The 18,683-nt window shown below is 43.7% G+C and overlaps 1 protein-coding gene across 1 annotated transcript in view; it reads left to right on the top strand.

Moving 5' to 3' along the window:
* Positions 1-17,943, top strand: part of epha8 (eph receptor A8) — a 104,601-nt gene extending 86,658 nt beyond the window's left edge. Inside the window, exons 6-19 of the mRNA XM_035777682.2 lie at positions 7,378-7,533; positions 7,764-8,168; positions 8,408-8,532; positions 8,992-9,154; positions 9,733-9,907; positions 11,108-11,175; positions 11,657-11,782; positions 12,793-12,978; positions 13,169-13,230; positions 14,337-14,546; positions 14,700-14,849; positions 15,051-15,241; positions 15,959-16,117; positions 16,322-17,943. Coding sequence (XP_035633575.1) covers positions 7,378-7,533; positions 7,764-8,168; positions 8,408-8,532; positions 8,992-9,154; positions 9,733-9,907; positions 11,108-11,175; positions 11,657-11,782; positions 12,793-12,978; positions 13,169-13,230; positions 14,337-14,546; positions 14,700-14,849; positions 15,051-15,241; positions 15,959-16,117; positions 16,322-16,436 — 2,291 coding nt within the window. The 3' untranslated portion in view covers positions 16,437-17,943. The remainder of the gene's footprint in view (positions 1-7,377; positions 7,534-7,763; positions 8,169-8,407; positions 8,533-8,991; positions 9,155-9,732; positions 9,908-11,107; positions 11,176-11,656; positions 11,783-12,792; positions 12,979-13,168; positions 13,231-14,336; positions 14,547-14,699; positions 14,850-15,050; positions 15,242-15,958; positions 16,118-16,321) is intronic.
* The last annotated feature ends 740 nt before the right edge of the window (positions 17,944-18,683 follow it).

An 18,683-nucleotide genomic window follows, 5' to 3' on the forward strand; every position in this document is an offset into this window, starting at 1 on the left:
CCCTCAACTCTAAACTCACTCATGCAAACAAACACCCAAACAAACACACCCTCTCACCCTCTCTCAAATACACTCTCAAATACACACATGCACACGAACACATATCACAGACATGCCAATAGCAATTTGTGTAGTCCCCCATTAGACAGATTGGGTTGTGCAAAACAAAACAACAAGAAAACAAAAACAGCAACACAATCACCATTCTCACTGATAACCACAGCAGCTGCTAGCAGCGAGAGGAGAGAAGGGGGCATTGGGAGGGTGTGTGTCTGTGTGTTTGTGTGTGTGCTTGTGTGTGTCATGGTTGGGAATGTTGTTATTTTGCCAGGACTAATTAGCCGTCTTTGTTTGTTAGTCTGGTCCTCATTGTTAGAAGTGTGACGCTTATTTTATGGCCAACATTTTAAACTGGGATGAGGAGATTAAAAGATTCTCACTGCTGGGCCATTGTGACATAAGCAGTGTGAGTGAGGAGGAGAAGAGAGGGAGAGGGAGAGAGGGAGAGAGAGCGAGAGAGGGGGGGAGAGAGAGAGAGAAAGAGAGAGAGAGAAAGAGAGAGACAGAGAGAGAGAGGGAGAGAGGGCAAGAGAGAGAGAGGGGAGAGAGAGGGGGGAGAGGAAGAGAGGGAGAGAGGGCGAGAGGGAGATGGAGAGAGAGAGGGGGGGGAGAGAGGGAGAGTGGGCGAGAGGGAGATGGAGAGAGAGAGAGAGAGAGAGAGAGAGAGCAGCAATAACATAATTAATCCTAACTGGACCAGAGGAGGCAACGTCGTGTCACTTAAACTTTCCCCCAATTTCCATTCTGATTGGTCAGGCACGTATCTCCACAGCAGGTACGGACAGCTATAGGCTTTCAGATCATGGCACAAAGCAACAGGGCTTACTCAGAGCGCAGACACACACAAAGCCCCGTTGTTCTCTGACAGTGAAGTCCATGTTATTAATGTTTAATACTCTGTCGGTCTAGGTCTCTGTCTGTTTGGATTCAATATATCTCGTATTAAAGGATGAGCATGCACACACTGGTCATAAAGAGTGGTTGGTAGTGGGTCAATTATTAATGGAGTGTGTGCCACCTCTGGCCTAAACAATACTGCCCACCCAAGTCCAGCCCTGAATCTAACAGCTATTAAAGATGACAGTACTAAAACATGATACAAGACATCACTGAGGCACTGCCAGCCAGCCTGGGTCTAGGGGGAGTTAGAGAACTTTATGAAATGATTTCCTGCCCTGACTTTACTGTGTTGAGTTAAACTGATGGGAGCACAGGAGCTGTCTCCTCTTTCAGACCCCTGCCTGTTGAAATGGCCTGTGTGAGCGTGTGCTGAAATGTGATCGATGGAGCTGTATTTTGTATCACACTTGGAGGGCAGGGGACAAGTGAGTCACCCACTATCATCACAGAAATAGAGGGTGACATTTTGACAGTCACTGTCACTCTATCACCTTGAATATTCTCTGTATCTCTATTTCAAAACAAAGTTGGGTTGCAACAGGTACACATTGCTCTTTATGGACATTGAAATATGTGTTGAGTGGAATTAATGATTTCAAACCTGCATGAATAATTACGGTTCACCAAAGATGCCGTTTACTGAGAGGTTTTAAAATACAGTTGAAGTCAGAAGATTATACACCTTAGCCAAATACATTTAAACTCGTTTTTTCACAATTCCTGACATTTAAGCCTAGTAACAATACCCTGTCTTAGGTCAGTTAGGATCACCACTTTATTTTAAGAATGTGAAATGTCAGAATAATAGTAGAGAGAAGCTTTTATTTCTTTCATCACATTCCCGGAGGGTCAGAAGTTGATATACACTCAATTAGTATTTGGTAGCATTGCCTTTAAATTGTTTAACTTGTTTAACTGAGTCAGGTTTGTAGGCCTCCTTGATCGCACACGCTTGGCTTTCTGATGGCCACTCCAATACCTTGACTTTGTTGTCCTTAAGCCATTTTGCCACAACTTTGGAAGTATGCTTGGGGTCATTGTCCATTTGGAAGACCCATTTGCGACCAAGCTTTAACTTCCTGACTGATGTCTTGAGATGTTGCTTCATTATATCCACATAATTTTCCTTACTCATGATACAATCTATTTTGCGAAGTGCACCAGTCCCTCCTGCAGCAAAGCATCCCCACAACCTGATGCTGCCACCCTCGTGCTTCACGGTTGGGATGGTATTCTTCGGCTTGCAAGCCTTCCCCTTTTTCCTCCAAACATAATGATGGTCATTATGGCCAAACAGTTCTAGTTTTGTTTCATCAGACCAGAGGAAATTTCTCCAAAAAGTACGATCTTTGTCCCCATATGCAGTTGCAAACTGTAGTCTGGCTTTTTTATGGCGATTTTGGAGCAGTGGCTTCTACCTTGCTGAGCGGACTATCAGGGTAGGTCGATATAGGACTCGTTTTACTGTGGATATAGATACTTTTGTACATGTTTTCTCCAGGATCTTCACAAGGTTCTTTGCTGTTGTTCTGGGATTGATTTGCACTTTTCGCACCAAAGTACGTTCATCTCTAGGAGACAGAACGTGTCTCCTTCCTGAGCAGTATGACGGCTGCGTGGTCCCATGGTGTTTATACTTGCATACTATTGTTTGTACAGATGAACGTGGTACCTTCAGGTGTTTGGAAATTGCTCCCAAGGATGAATCAGACTTGTAGAGGTCTACAATTTTTTTCTGAGGTCTTGTCTGATTGCTTTTGATTTTACCATGATGTCATGCAAAGAGGCACTGAGTTTGAAGGTAGGCCTTGAAATACATCCACAGGTACACCTCCAATTGTCTCAAATGATGTCAGTTAGCCTATCAGAAGCTTCTAAAGCCATGACATAATTTTCTTGAATGTTCCAAGCTGTTTAATGGCACAGTCAACTTAGTGTTTTTAAACTTCTGACCCACTGGAATTGTGATACAGTGAATTATAAGTGAAATAATCTGTCTGTAAACAATTGCTGTAAAAATGACTTGTGTCATGCACAAAGTAGATGTCCTAACCGACTTGCCAAAACTATACTTTGTTAACAAGAAATGAGTGGAGTGGCTGAAAAATGAGTTTTAATGACTCCAACCTAAGTGTATGTAAACTTCCGACTTCAATTGTACATGGTTGTGCTGTACTGCATCCACTCCTGTACTACGCTCACTTTTGAGGCTGTCAAACTAATATACGGGGAGTAGCTGTGTGCAATAGATAGATAATAGCTAGACAATGCGACACAGCATCCATTTCACCCTGAATTTCTATTTAGACTGGACTGCTCTGGACTCAGACTGTTTATCAAAGACTGTCATGTTGAATGAATATGACTTAATATATAGAATATAGGTTTTTATGCTCAGTAGAGGCAGCTGTGACACGTACATGCTTCTTGTCTTTGTTCCATCTCTCACAGCCCACTTTGTCCTTTTGAATTAAATTAATAATCAAAAACACTTGATTAACTTCCTCTCTGATGCTTCACAGCGAGTCATGAAACAGACTCAAAAGAGGAGACAAAGGCTTCTCTCTCACTTCTTCTCTCTTTCTCCCTCACTTATTTGCCTGCTGTGTGCCTCAGGCATTCGTCTACTCTCTCTCCCTACATTTCTTTGAAAGTCTCCTTTTGTTTGTGAGTTATTGAAACTAGCCAGTTTCTCTCTCTCTTTCTCCACCTCAACCTCCTCGCTCCTTTCTTTCTGACTGTCCTCACCTCTCTCTTTGTATCGCTCTCTCGTTCTTCTACCCCTTTCTCTCTCTCTCTCTCTCTTCCTCTCCTGTTACCCCTCTCCCATCTCTCTCTCTCCACTCTGTTCCATCAGGCACGGTTGAATGGTGACAGCCATTCAATCGGATAATTAACACCAGTTTAATGCTCATTACCCACCATGCATTGGTCTAGTTTGATTTGTAATTGCGAGGCGTTTTCAAAGGAAAACACGTTTAGATCTGTGTAGCCGTCTTTTTGTGATGGCTTCATCAATGCCATTGATTTAAACCTACTGGGAAAGCAGGAGTTATCGGATGGGTTATTATCAGCAATTACTGTAGCCTTCTCTCCTGGCCTGTGCATCAGATTATGTCTGTACATTTTCTCACTCTTTGAAAATTGTGTTGCCATTTAAAGAAAAAGGTTTCTCTCTTTCCTCCTTTTTCTAAGTGGTTGGTTTTATTGTGTTTCTGTTTATTATACTTAGGACATTTAATTAGCTGGGGAAATGATTCTACAGATATATTCTGGTCATATTTCAGCCTCTGGGATAAACAAATATTTTCCACTTGGACAATTTCAGATGTGTCATTTCTCTTCAAGGGAATGCAAAGCTCTTGGTGAAATGAAGTCATGCTCTGATGTCAGAGTACTGCTGCCACGATTGCTTCTAACACCAGCGTATAGTATACGTTATTAATGGACTGTTTGAATAGTGTTGGTTTTGTTTTCCACCCACAATGCAATTTTAACACCTGCATGTTCAGTATATACTGTAATTCTACCTGATCTAATGTTTATTCCACAATGATAAAGCATTGAAATAATGATCAAATTGACAGAGATTATCTTATTTTTGACCTTTATTCAACTAGGAAAGTCAGATAAGAACAAATTATTATTTACAATGACGGTCTAGGAACAGTGTGTTAACTGCCTTGTTCAGGGGCAAAATGACAGATTTTTACATTGTCAGCTCAGGGATTCGATTTAGCAACCTTTCGGTTACTGGCCCAACACTCTAACCACAAGGCTACCTGTCACCCCAGTTCAATAAGACTCCCAAATCATTTTTTATGGTCCAGTCTACCTTCAAATATAATATCTTCAGAATGTTTTTGTGCTGCCGCCTGTTATATTAATGTATGAGTGAAATGGTTGTGTTTTAATGACATGATCACAGCTTCTTTGTCCTTTACTGACCCCCATTGAGGGAAAACAATCCCATCCATCCATTCTCTATCACTCCCCAACAATCCATCCATCCCTCCATCCATTCCGCTGTCCACAGTCATTTGGCTCTGAGCAATACAGATTCAGTCATTGAATCAATAAGGCTTATCTAAATTGAAAGCGGGACATCTCATTCGAGACTATGTCTGTATTTTAAATGACTCTCCATTCTATATAGTGCAATACAGTACTTGTATAGAGGGTGTAGTGTATCATTCTAAAGCCTCCACTATGGGGTCAGATTAGTAACTCAGAGAGTGGGACACAGGCCTCATCTAGGAGTTTGGAGTGTGGAGAGATTCACACCAGACACCAGTGGCCCATTTCCACATGATTTTACTGACACAATCATCCATCACTCCTACCAGCATGGCAGTATTACCTGCTTATTAGTTACCGCTGTTTGTTCCCAGAAGAGAACTAGAAAGTGTGCATGTACATGTGCCTGGCTAAATTTGTTTGGCCACACCAGCTTTTGACTAACTCAATGTTGTTTAAAGCTATGTACAGTATGTCAGTAAGCACTTTATGACCATTTGCCAGAAGACCAGGTGGCACTGAAGACTCTCCTCCAGTCCCGTTCCCCCTCAGTCTCCTCAAGTCTGTGATTTTCTTTCCCAACTCCTCTTTCTATACCGTGTTGTTTATTTACCCACTTATACTGAGAATAAATCAAGGTCAGCACACAAAGCCAGCACACAGCCATTAAGATTCATTGTAATGCAAATACTCCTGCATCGGCAGCACTGGGCTGACAGGCTCTGATGTGCCAAACAACACACACACACACACAATACACACACGTGCACACACACGCACACACACACACACACACACACACACACACACACACACACACACACACACACACACACACACACACACACACACACACACACACACACACACACACACACAGTGCGCTGTCTCTAGTCTCTCCATTCTCTTCTCTCTCTCATTTCTTCACTTTATTCAAAGTGCCAGACCAATGTAAGTCAGGTTTGACAGGTCATCAGGGGTCATCCACACCAGCCCTCCTTTCAATTCTACTTTATCTGTGTGTGTGTTACCAAGTTTATAATTGTACTTGTTGAATTATTTGTGTTATTGGGTGCATGTGCTGTGTGTCATGTGTATAGCATTATCGTTTTTGCTAACTGTGTATGCATGTGTGTGTGTGTGTGTGTGTGTGTGTGTGTGTGTGTGTGTGTGTGTGTGTGTGTGTGTGTGTGTGTGTGTGTGTGTGTGTGTGTGTGTGTGTGTGTGTGTGTGTGTGTGTGTGAGAGTCAGTGTGTGTTGCTGAGTGTGCTAGCTGGTAAATCTGTCAGAGACTTCAAAGTGTCAGCAGCCTCCCTCCTTGATGAGCGAGCTGTTCCGATGTTTATCCTGACCTGCTTTTCAACTCAGGAGCTTCACAAAAAACATCAAGGGATGGTGGGATTAACGGGATAAAAGGGAGGAGAGAAAGCAGTCTGGGATAAATATTGCAAATAGAAGTAGTTTCTGGTTCCTTGGGGGACACTGACGGTGAAAGAGAGGTGCGATATCAGCCCCTGCCTTTTAATCTGGTTGTGATCCAGACAGTGTGTGTGTCTCTGTATGTGTGTGTGTCTGAATGTGTATGTGCGTGCGTCCATGTGTGTGTGTGTGTGCGTGTGCGTGCGTCCGTGTGTGTATGTGTGTGTGTAATCCAGATGGTATACACTATCAATATTCTACTGACACTCTTACATGTCAGGGTTCATTGGAAATTGAAGACGTATTTAGAGACTCATAAATTATGGAAAGGCATAAAGAAATATCATCAATAACATTAAGTGCTGAACAATACAACTACACTACCAAAGTTTTTACATTTTGATGTGTAATACACATGTTTTGATCTATTTATTTATTGGAGCCAATGGTCAAAAGAAGGTTATACGAAGGTCATCCTTAACCTATAAGAGACATTTTTCCAAACCTTTTTAAATTTTTACTGAGGCAGTTAAGATGAACCCATGATGTTGCCAGATATATTAGAACGTTTCTGTTTCCACAGCTCCATACACCCTGTTTCTGCATTCTAAAGAGAATATATTTATCAGAGGAGCCTGTATTATTCATCAGTGCAGAGTTGAAAGTGAATATGTAGTACGTGTGCTGAATAAGGTTGAAACATGGTCTAGATTCTAATGTTCCCTACGGGAGTATCAACAGTGCACAGCCTCTTTGGCCCAAATGTGTGTGTGAAAAAGTCTTAACTTTCTTCTCCCCCTCCTCTCAAGTCAGTGCTTTTATGCAGAGTTCCAATTACATATTGACTGTTGGGGTTGCTCTAGAAGTAGTGTGGTAGACCAAAGCTGATATTTTCAAAGCATATTTTAAAATGGCATATCCTCTCTCTCTCTCTCCTCCCCTCTTTCCACCCCTCTCCCCTCCTCCTCTCTCCCCATGCAGCGTGTGAGGTGGGTTTCTATAAGCCAGTAGCAGGTGATGGGTTGTGTGGGAAGTGTCCTCTACAAAGCCACTCAGAGACTAGAGCTGCCCTCGCCTGCCCCTGTGACTCCAGTCATTACAGAGCCCCCACCGACACCCTTGCTGCACCCTGCACACGTACGTCACACACACACACACACAACACCCCTACATGCTGCATCCTGCACCTATCTCTCTGAATGCCCTGGGTGATTTAGACATAATTATCTGTAATAACTATTTTGATTTCTGAACGAGATAATAGAAGCACCTCCAACTTTTCAGGTGATAGGCAAAAAAAATGTAACTTTCTCTCCTCCCTTCTAATTCTTCTCTTCCCTCTCTTTTTCTATCTCTCCTCTCCTCAGGCCCCCCAACAGCTCCAGTAAACGTGATATCATCAGTTAATGGGACGTCAGTGAATCTGGAGTGGGGGCGACCGCTGGACTCTGGGGGTCGCAGTGACCTGCTGTACAGTGTGCTCTGTCAGAAGTGTTCTGGGGAGGGGGGGCAGTGTGAGGACTGTACAGCAGGGTCAACCAGTGGTGGAGGGGGGATGGGAGGAGGGGGTGGAGGGACAGTGGACCGTGCCGGTGTGGTACCGGTGCGGTTCGTTCCCCAACAGAGCTCTCTGACCGAACCCTGGGTGACTGTTCTAAACCTGGTTGCCCACGCCAACTACACCTTCCGCATCCTAGCGATGAATGCAGTGACCCATCTGAGCAACGAGCCGCCTCCCTTCGCCTCTGTCAACATCACTACGAACCAGGCAGGTAGGGGCTCCCTGTATGGATTTATTACATAACATTTTACTCATGAAGGTCAATTTACATAGAAAAGAAATACAGTTTACCTAGAATTAATTCAACATCTCAACAGCTACAGTAGGTTACATTATCCGTTATGATCTCTATTGGATTGTATTGCTGTTTACATGTAGGGCTGCCCTGTCTGTTCTGGTTCTCTATTAATTTATGTGTTGTGTACTTCATTTTTCTTGCTTCCCGTTCAGCCCCATCCCAGGTAATTGCGATTCGTCAAGAGAACGCAAGTCAGAATAGTGTCACTCTGCTGTGGCACGAACCAGACCAGCCCAACGGAGTAATACTGGAGTATGACGTCAAATACTACGAGAAGGTACAGTAGATAAATACTGTGTGTGGGTGGGGCTGATTGGGGCTGATAGGTGAAAGTGACAGTGAGCGTGTGGGTAAGCCTGAAAGCGGAGGGTTCTGCATGCTCTGATACACAGCTAATGGGGTATGAGTGATCTGACCAGCACAGGAGGCACACACACCAGACCAGGGCATATGTAAATACCACATCACATCCCACAGCGGAGTGGTCCCTGGAGACAGGGGAGTGTGTATAGAGTGAAGTAATAATGTCATGAACACACACATCTTGATAGTACAGACAGATTAGTGTGGCTGCTGTGTTAATGTCTTAATTTGGCCAAGCTCCCGGGTTTACTGCTAAGGTGGATGTTAGTCAGAAATGTAAACACAGCTTTGTATAGACAGCCTTTATCATCTCTCCTGTGCTCCACCCCTTCCTACCCTCCTCTCCTCCTCCCTAACCTCTCTCCTCCACCAGGATAAGGAGCAGCAGAGTTACTCCACCCTGAAGGCCAAGGGGACTACGGCCCGGGTGTCTGGTCTGAAGCCCGGTACCAGGTACATCTTCCAGGTCCGGGCCAGAACCTCGGCAGGCTGCGGACGCTTCAGCCAGAACGTGGAGATCCAGACCGGGAAAGCAAGTAAGATAATCAGAGAAGGAGCCATGGAGCAGTGACCATCAATAAAACAACAAAACACTGAGGTTTCAAAGTACATTGATTTCTATGGGTGAAAACGCACCTCACCCAACACCACCTATTTGAGTGATGCACGACCCACCTGGACCCACCCAGCGATGCACGACCCACCCGGGCCCACCCAGCGATGCACAAGTATTTGTACACATTCCTAGTAACTATAGAGAGGCTTGATAGAAGTGTCTGTTGGTAGATATGTGGACTACTGTGTAAACCTGTCAGCCACAGGGGAGTTAGTTTATGTTAACCCAGACAGCACAGCATGCTACTGGTTAAAGAGCCGTCAGTGTCAGTGGGACCAGGAAGTCTTCAGACAATCCCTTAATGTTATTGATCTGTGATTTGTGTGAGGGTCACCCCTGTCAGGAAACCTGCTGCTGATCCAAGCCTCAAAGAGCATAGAACACACACACACACACACACACGCATGAAGTCTCACACACACATTACACGTTTTAACACACACACACTGTCTTTGTCTCTCACTCTGACACTAACTGGTTGTGTTGTTGTGTGTCCAGTTCCTCTGCGCTACGACACTATGACCATCATCTGGATCTGTATGGTCCTGGTCTCTGGCCTCGTCACCTTCCTGGCCATCGTCATCTGCAGGAAACGGCAAGGCAACCCTTTCTTACACTACACCACTACCCGTGATGTGGACGAGTCCTCTCTGACTCTACGTCATTCACATATGTATGTGTGATATCTTTTTACACTACCTCAAGGAGGGTTCAAGTAAATGTTACCATCATCTCCATAGGATTCATTTATAGTAGGGTAAATGTTTATATTAGCATTACTTTGTTGTTCTTTATCTGCCTGTGATGTCCACTAACCTTATGCATTGAAATCCATATGATCACCTCTCAACCCCATAGGCTCTTATGCTACGGTAACTGTTTCCATGGTGTGTCTGTCTGCAACCTCAAACCCCAACAGCACTGTGATATGTCCATCAAACAGGAAACGTGAGGAGATAATCTCTCTAACGTTGTTCCACTAATGGTTTTAATTAGTACAGAGTAGTTCTCACTCTAGATTACAGCCTGCGTTTACAGTGGAAAGTCAAGTCATCTCACAGAGTTTCTGCACAGGAAATGTTCAGACCCAGTTGAGTTTTGTCATTCTAAACCAAGGGGCCAGGGTTCCTGTCGAGAAGCAAGGTTTCGACTGCACCTACAGTTTTGCCTCAGTACTGCAGTTTAACTGACGCCCGCCCCAGAAAGACCATTTCCATACACGGCCACATAGAGAAAGAAGTCAGATTAGAAAATTCCTAGTAAGTCACTTTCGTCATCACCTTTGTGCACCAAATATCCATTTAATTATTAACATAATAATTGAGGCAAAAAATAAAATCATCACTCACAGCCGAAGATACTTAATTCATCCAATGTCTGCCATATGTTTGGATGACGTAATGATGTTGTCGCTGCTCATGCTGCTCCCTGTGCGCTAGTGCACATGTGATGTTGGTAGTAGAGACAGGACGCAACTCGGATTTACAGTAGACGGTGCGTGAATCGGCATATGTGAAAGTGAGTAGATTACCTTGAAAACAACGGGCAGACATTTTGGACACAGTCTCCAGTTCTTATTATACCTCAGTGTTCTAAACAGTGAGTTTAATTATAATGGCAATTCATTTTGGTTAAGTAACCGTGCAAATGTGTTTTACATATATATCCGTCTCCTTCAATTCCCTCTTCTGAGTTCTACAACTCTTCCACAAATAATTGATTTAATTGTGTTTAACTATTTCCAACTTGTTAACATTTTCAAGCCAAGTTCGTTTGGAGCTGGAAGACAGAAAGAGAAGATTTGGAAATACAAAGTAGAAAACAGCATCACAACATAGTGACATTTGCATGTTTCTTTGTGTTTGTGATACAGACACTGTGGCTATAGCAAGGCCTTCCAGGACTCTGATGAGGAGAAGATGCACTACCAGAATGGCCATGGTGCGTTTGTATTATTATTACTAGTCTATTATTAAATTTCCCTTCCTAGTCTTCACTCAAGTGGTAACAATGTTCATCCTCAATGTACACAGTTCACTTCCCTTTTGATTCAGATTTGTTCAGGTAGAAATTATCTCTCTCTCTCTCTGAGAGATGCTTGCAAAGCTTATGTGGGTATCCAAGTTCATACTTTTAAATGGCATATTCTCTCTCTCTCTCTCTCTCTCTCTCTCTCTCTCTCTCTCTCTCTCTCTCTCTCTCTCTCTCTCTCTCTCTCCCCCCGCCTCTCTCCCCCTCTCTCTCTCTCCCTCTCCCCCTCCCCCCTCTCTCTCTCCCTTGCCCCCCTCTCTCTCTCTTTCTCTCTCCCCCCTCTCTCTCTCCCCCCTCTCTGTCTCTCTCTCTCTCTCTCTCACTCACTCACGTGAAACATATTGTTTCCATCCAGTGGTATGTGACCAGATGCTAATGTTGTTTATTTTAGTGTCATTCCCCGACGCACGTTTCTACATCGACCCACACACCTACGAGGACCCCTGCCAGGCCGTCCATGAGTTTGCCAGAGAAATTGAAGCTTCTAGGATCAAACTGGAGAAAATCATTGGCTCAGGTAAACTGAAAATCATTGGCTGACGTAAATGCTGAGGTGTGCAGTGGAGAGGGATGGCACAGTGGAATCAGAGCGTCGCATGGGGCTATCAATCAAACACACAGGGAATACTAACATCATATTGGCACAGCAGGAAATGGCAACACACAGGCGTCATAATCACGTCTGTTAACATTGACCTTTAGAATGGCAGTTGTTGATAAGACACAGAAGAGGAAAGGGAAAGACATGTTCCAGGACTTTTCAGAGCACAAAGGACAAATATACCGTACATACACTACCATTCAAAAGTTTGGGGTGACTTAGAAATGTCCTTGATTTTGAAAGAAAATGATTTTTTTTGTCCATTAAAATAACATGGAATTGATCCGAAATACAGTGTAGACAGTATTTCGTAGTACACAGCATTGAACGAGATCTTCAGTTTCTTCATTTCTCAGAACAAGAATAGACTGACGAGTTTCAGAAGAAAGTTCTTTGTTTCTGGCCATTTTGAGCCTGTAATTGAACCCACAAAAGCTGATGCTCCAGATATTCAACTAGTCTAAAGAAGTCCAGTTTTGTTGCTTCTTTAATCAGAACAGTTTTCAGGGTTTTCTAATGATCAATTAGCCTTTTAAAATGCTAAACTTGGATTAGCTAACACAACGTGCCATTGGAACACAGAAGTGATGGTTGCTAATAATGGGCCTCTGTACGCCTATGTAGATATTCCATTAAAAATCAGCCATTTCCAGCTACAACAGTCATTTACCACATTAACAACGTCTACACTATATTTCTGATAAATGTTATGTTATTTTAATGGACAAAACAATTGCTTTTCATTCAAAAACAAGGACATTTCTAAGTGACCCCAAACTTTTGAACAGTAGTGTATATATATATTTTTTGTTTGAATACATTTTTCAATCAATGGATACATCCGTCTATAGTGTTGTCAGGGAGCCATATACTATATCTCAACCTGAATTCTGTGTGTGTGTGTGTGTGTTTGTGTGTGTCTCCAGGTGAGTTTGGGGAGGTGTGTTACGGGCGGATGCGTCTCCCAGGGAAGAGAGACATCCCGGTGGCTCTGAAGACGCTGAAGGCAGGATACAGTGACAAGCAGAGGAGAGAATTTCTGGCTGAGGCATCAATCATGGCCCAGTTTGACCACCCTAACATCATCCACCTGGAGGGAGTGGTAACACGCAGTAAGATTCCATTTGTTTTGATTTGATTCAACTCCATTTTCAGTTTGGTGCAATTACATTTCTTTTCAGCTAAATTCAATTAAATGCAATAAGTAAGTTATCTGGTGTAAGTTACTCCTGTTTAGTTACTGTGGTTCCTGCCTCACTCCCTCCCCCACACACCCTTACTCCCATCCCTGCATTCCTCCAGGTAAACCAGTCATGATCATCACTGAGTACATGGAGAATGGATCTCTAGACTCTTTCCTGAGGGTTTGTTGATTTTCTGTTTTTATATATACTGAACAAAAATCTAAATGCAACATGTAAAGTGTTGGTCCCATGTCTCATGAGCTGAAATAAAAGATCCCCAAAATGTTCCTTACGCACAAAAAACGTATTTCTCTAAAATGTTGCGCACACGTGTATTTACATCCGTTAGTGAACATTTCTCCTTTGCTAAGATAATCATCAATTCACCTGACAGGTGTGGCTTATCAAGAAGCTGATTAAACAGCATGATCATTACACAGGTGCACCTTGTGTTGGGGACAATAAAAGGCCACTCTAAAATGTGCAGTTTTGTCACACAATACAATGCCACAGAGGTCTCAAGTTGGCATGCAATTGGCATGCTGACTGCAGGAAGGTCCACCAGAGCTGTTGCCAGAGAATTGAATGTTAATTTCTCTAACATAAGACGCCTCCAACATTGTTTTAGAGAATTTGGCAGTACGTCCCACCGGCCTCACAAACGCAGACCATGTGTATGGCGTCATGTGGGCGAGAGGTTTTCTGATGTCAACGTTGTGAACAGAGTGCCCCATGGTGGCGGTGGGATTATGGTATGGGCAGGCATAAACTAGAGACAATGAGCACAATTGCATTTTAGCGATTTGAATGCACAAAAATTCCATGACGAATTCCTGAAGCCCATTTTTTTAAGGTATCTGTGACCAACAGATGCATATCTGTATTCCCAGTCATGTGAAATCCATAAATTAAGGCCAAATGAATTCATTTCAATTGACTGATTTCCTCAAATGAGCTGTAACTCAGTAAAATCTTTGAAATTGTTGCATGTTGCGTTTATATTTTTGTTCAGTATATTTTCCTGTGAAGCACATTGCGTTGCATTCCATGTCTGAAATGTGCTGTATAAATAAATCAACGCTTTATTTGGATTTCATCTCTTTTTCACATCCAGTTTCCCTCTTTCTATCAGATTCACTCACTTTCTTTCTCTTGTGAACACATTTCAAAATTGTTTTTGAAAGACTTGACATCAGAGATCTCAATCCATATGCCTGTAACGAATACTACAATCTTTCTCTACATCTCAACCCAGTTCTTCTCCTCTCTCCCCTTCCTCCTCTCAGAGACATGATGGTCAGTTCACTATAATCCAGTTGGTGGGCGTGCTGCGTGGCATCGCTGCGGGTATGACCTACCTGGCAGACCTGGGCTACATCCACCGCGACCTGGCAGCTCGTAACATCCTGGTCAACAGCAACTTGGTGTGTAAGGTGTCTGACTTCGGCCTGTCTAGAGTCCTGGAGGACGATCCTGATGCAGCATACACCACCAGCGTGAGTTCACACTCTCATGATAGCTACATTCTAAAACTCTAATATGCACTAGGTTCTAATACTGTTGTAGCCCTAGTTCTCTAGTTCAGGTTCTGTTTTCTATTCCGTGGTGAAATGCCAGTGTCGGCTCTAGTCTGGTGCTGTTCCCTTCAGGGTGGTAAGATTCCGATCCGCTGGACAGCACCGGAGGCCATCGCCTACAGGAAGTTCTCCTCATCCAGTGACGTGTGGAGCTACGGCGTGGTCATGTGGGAGGTGATGTCATACGGGGAGAGGCCATACTGGAACCTCACCAACCGAGATGTGAGTAGAGTGGACACACACACACGCAAAACACATGTACTGTATGTGTGTGTAATGATACCTGCATATCTATGTGTGTGTGTGTGTGTGTGTGTGTGTGTGTGTGTGTGTGTGTGTGTGTGTGTGTGTGTGTGTGTGTGTGTGTGTGCGTGCGTGCGTGCGTGCGTGCGTGCGTGCGTGCGTGCGTGCGTGCGTGTGTAGGTGATAAAATCAGTAGAGGAGGGCTACAGGCTGCCTGCTCCAATGAGCTGTCCAGGTGCTCTACACACTCTCATGCTGGACTGCTGGCAGAAGGACCGGAACGAGAGGCCTCGCTTCTGCCAGATTGTTACGGTTCTAGACAAGCTTATCCGGAACCCGGAGAACCTTAAGTCCGTGGACACGCTGTGCAGGTGAGCAGGCTGCTAGGCCACCATCGCCTGGGCAATACAGATTGCTTGGGAGCCATTGTCTGGACAAAGGGCTGCAAATCCACTCTCAGCTCATCTGTCATACATAAGCTGTGGGATAAAGTTACAGCCCAAAGTTTCCCCCAAACTTCCCCGGCTGACGCGAGGGAGACGGGTTGCCTTAGGGGAGCAAGGAACGGCCGTGTTCGTTTTCCAATAAACTCATCTCTGATTGACGCGCTCTCGGTTAAATAAGAGCCTGTGATATTGACATTGATCGTTTGGGAATCAGAGAGCAGAGAGAATAGCGGCTGAAGCTAGAGTTGGACCCGTGTTAAATCGCTCCGTTCAGATCCCGGGTCCCGGATCCCTGGTGCATGTCAGGAGGAAGAAGGGGAGATAGAGGAATGAGCAGGGAAGGGGGGGTGTTAAGGATTTCTCCCTGTATTAATCTAGCCAAACCAGCCATCCTGCAATCAGAGCAGCCACCTCTTCTCTATCATTTTAACTGCTATTGATTTTCTGCCTTAGCTGCTATTGCATTTCAAGACCCTTTTTTTCATCTCTCTCTTTCCTCATGCCTCCGCTCTCCCTTTTCTCTATCTTTTTCCTACCACCTTTTCTTCCTCCTCCCTCTCACTTTTTTTCCCTCCATTTTGTCTCTCGCGGTCTCTCGCTCTCCCTCGCCCTCTTTTCTCTCTGTCTCTCTCTATCCCCCAGGTTAGGCACACCTCCCATGATGGACAGAAGTATCCCAGACTTCAGCAGCTGTAGTTCCGTGGATGAGTGGCTGGATACCATCAAGATGGGCCGATATAAGGACCACTTTGCTGTAGGAGGCTACCAGACCTTGGGCCATGTCATAAGCATGAACCAAGGGTAAGGGGCCAGGCCACAGCTCCACGCTGACACCACACTACAGTCCTACTCTCACAACATCACACTCTAATCACATTATCCAAATGTCATGGATGCAGTTGCCATAATGTGCTTAACAGTAACTTGTTCTATCATATCTAATGTGTGTTAATGCATGTGATCACTGATGTGTGTGTGACTTTGTTCCATCTCTGTGTCCTACAGGGATATACACAGACTGGGGGTGACACTGATGGGCCACCAGAAGAAGATCATGACCAGTGTACAGCTGATGCGTGTTCAGGTGCTCAACAGGAGTGTGCCCTCAGTGCATGTGTAACTTCAGCCTCCAGGCTTCTCCAGCCAGCCGAATGTCAAATCTAGCCCCAGGCTTCTGAGGCCTAGTGGAACTTCATTGGAATAGATCTATGACTACTATAAGATTGTCTGGGTGACATTTTGGTGAACTTTTCAAGACTTCTTCTTTGAGAGGTTGAAACTTCCAGAGGACGGATATGAAGGGACTCGAGTACAGTAGCCTATCAAGTCCATGGGACATTTTCATCATTGTTTTTCCTATTCAGATATGTTTTGTGAGTTCTGTGTCTTGTTTGTAAAAATGGATGGACTGCCTTAATCTCCACAGACAATTTTAATTTTGTTGTATACAAAGAGAGATTTTATGAATATGAATTAATTAGAAGAATATGTTATAATGGTTCTGAGTGATAGCTTAGCATACAGTAAGAGAGAGACTGACAGGGGCTGGAGCATTCAGCTGTGTCCCCGAACACACAGCTTCTCTTATGGTTCCCCTGAGAACCGGCCCCCGACTCCAAAACTGACATGGCACAAGAAGACCCTGCACCTGACAATGGACAAACATAAAAAAAACTCAGAAGTCCCAAGTCTCCTCCATCGAGGAGGAGACCAGTTTCAACAAGAGAGACAAACCCACACAGTAAACCTTTGAATGACCATGGGAGAGAAGCATTGTGTTCTCTCCCTGTTACAGCTGCATAGCGCACAACTACTGTAGAGAAGATGTATGGATGATGACTTAATGTGATGTGTCACTATTTTGACTCTGTGGTCGTTAGAAGGGGAAAACTAAGAATAGGAAAAGTTCTGTATGTGGAATGTTTTTATCTAAATACCCTGAAAACAATATACTTTATGGTCCTAGTTTCTCTGTGCAAACAAGAGAATGCTTTTCTTGTGCAACTCTGTAGGACTTAATAGGTGGTTGTGTCTCTTTTTATTAGAGAAGAACCTCATATTCCCTGAATATGCATTGCATAACTATGGTGTCATTTTAATAATGTTTCCGGATCTTTATCGAGATGCTTAAAAAATATATATTGAATTCCATATTTTATAAAAGTATGTTTTATTAGATGAATTAATTGACAAACATCCTTCAGTTTGTCTATACCATTACATACCTACAGTCACAGCAATACAACTGGATTTACTCACCTCTGTCTGAAATTAGGTCTATTTGCTGTCAAACTAAATTCAAAAGACACGGGCTTTTTGCAAAGATTGATGGATCATCCTTGTTTCTAATGTTGAATCATAAAATGTGCAAATAGTCCATGATAACACAATAAAGAAAAACAATTGTGTGTGTGTGTGTGTGTGTGTGTGTGTGTGTGTGTGTGTGTGTGTGTGTGTGTGTGTGTGTGTGTGTGTGTGTGTGTGTGTGTGTGTGTGCGTGTGCGTGTGCGCGTGCGCGTGCGCGTGCGCGTGCGTGCGTGTGTGTGTGTGTGTGTGTGTGTGACTGAAACAGCGGTACACTTCTGTATACATAGCTCAATGCTGATAGAGTCCACAACCATGACTGATCTGGGAATGAATAAAACGGGTTTAACACAACAACTGACCTGTCTCGCCTGGGATGTTGCAGAATTTGACACATTGCGATTCAGAACACAACACCATGACTAATCTAAGAATGAATAGATTTAACACAACAGGGTTGGGGTTACGGTAATGGATAGGGTTAGGGTAATGGATAGGGTTAGGGTAATGGATAGGGTTAGGGTAATGGATAGGGTTAGGGTAATGAATAGGGTTACGGTAATGGATAGGGTTAGGGTATATCCACGATGTAGACATGAAGCGGTTAGGCCAAGATTAAATCCGATCATGGGTTATTGCAGCTTTTAAGGGCAATTTCCAATTGATCTGACATATGCAGCGTTTACCATGAAAGGGATCTCCCCAACATTGCCTCTAAAAGCTGCAATGACTATAACCTGCGATCGTATTGAATCACGGCCTTAGGATTAGGGTAATGAATAGGGTTAGGGTAATGAATAGGGTTAGGGTAATGAATAGGATTAGGGTAATGAATAGGGTTAGGGTTAGAGTAATGAATAGGGTTAGGGTAATGAATAGGGTTAGGGTAATGAATAGGGTTAGGGTAATGAATAGGGTTAGGGTAATGAATAGGGTTAGGGTAATGAATAGGGTTAGGGTAATGAATAGGGTTAGGGTAATGAATAGGGTTAGGGTAATGAATAGGGTTAGGGTAATGAATAGGGTTAGGGTAATGAATAGGGTTAGGGTAATGAATAGGGTT

This window comes from Oncorhynchus keta, chromosome 10 (genome assembly GCF_023373465.1).
Source record: "Oncorhynchus keta strain PuntledgeMale-10-30-2019 chromosome 10, Oket_V2, whole genome shotgun sequence".
Lineage (NCBI taxonomy): Eukaryota > Metazoa > Chordata > Actinopteri > Salmoniformes > Salmonidae > Oncorhynchus > Oncorhynchus keta.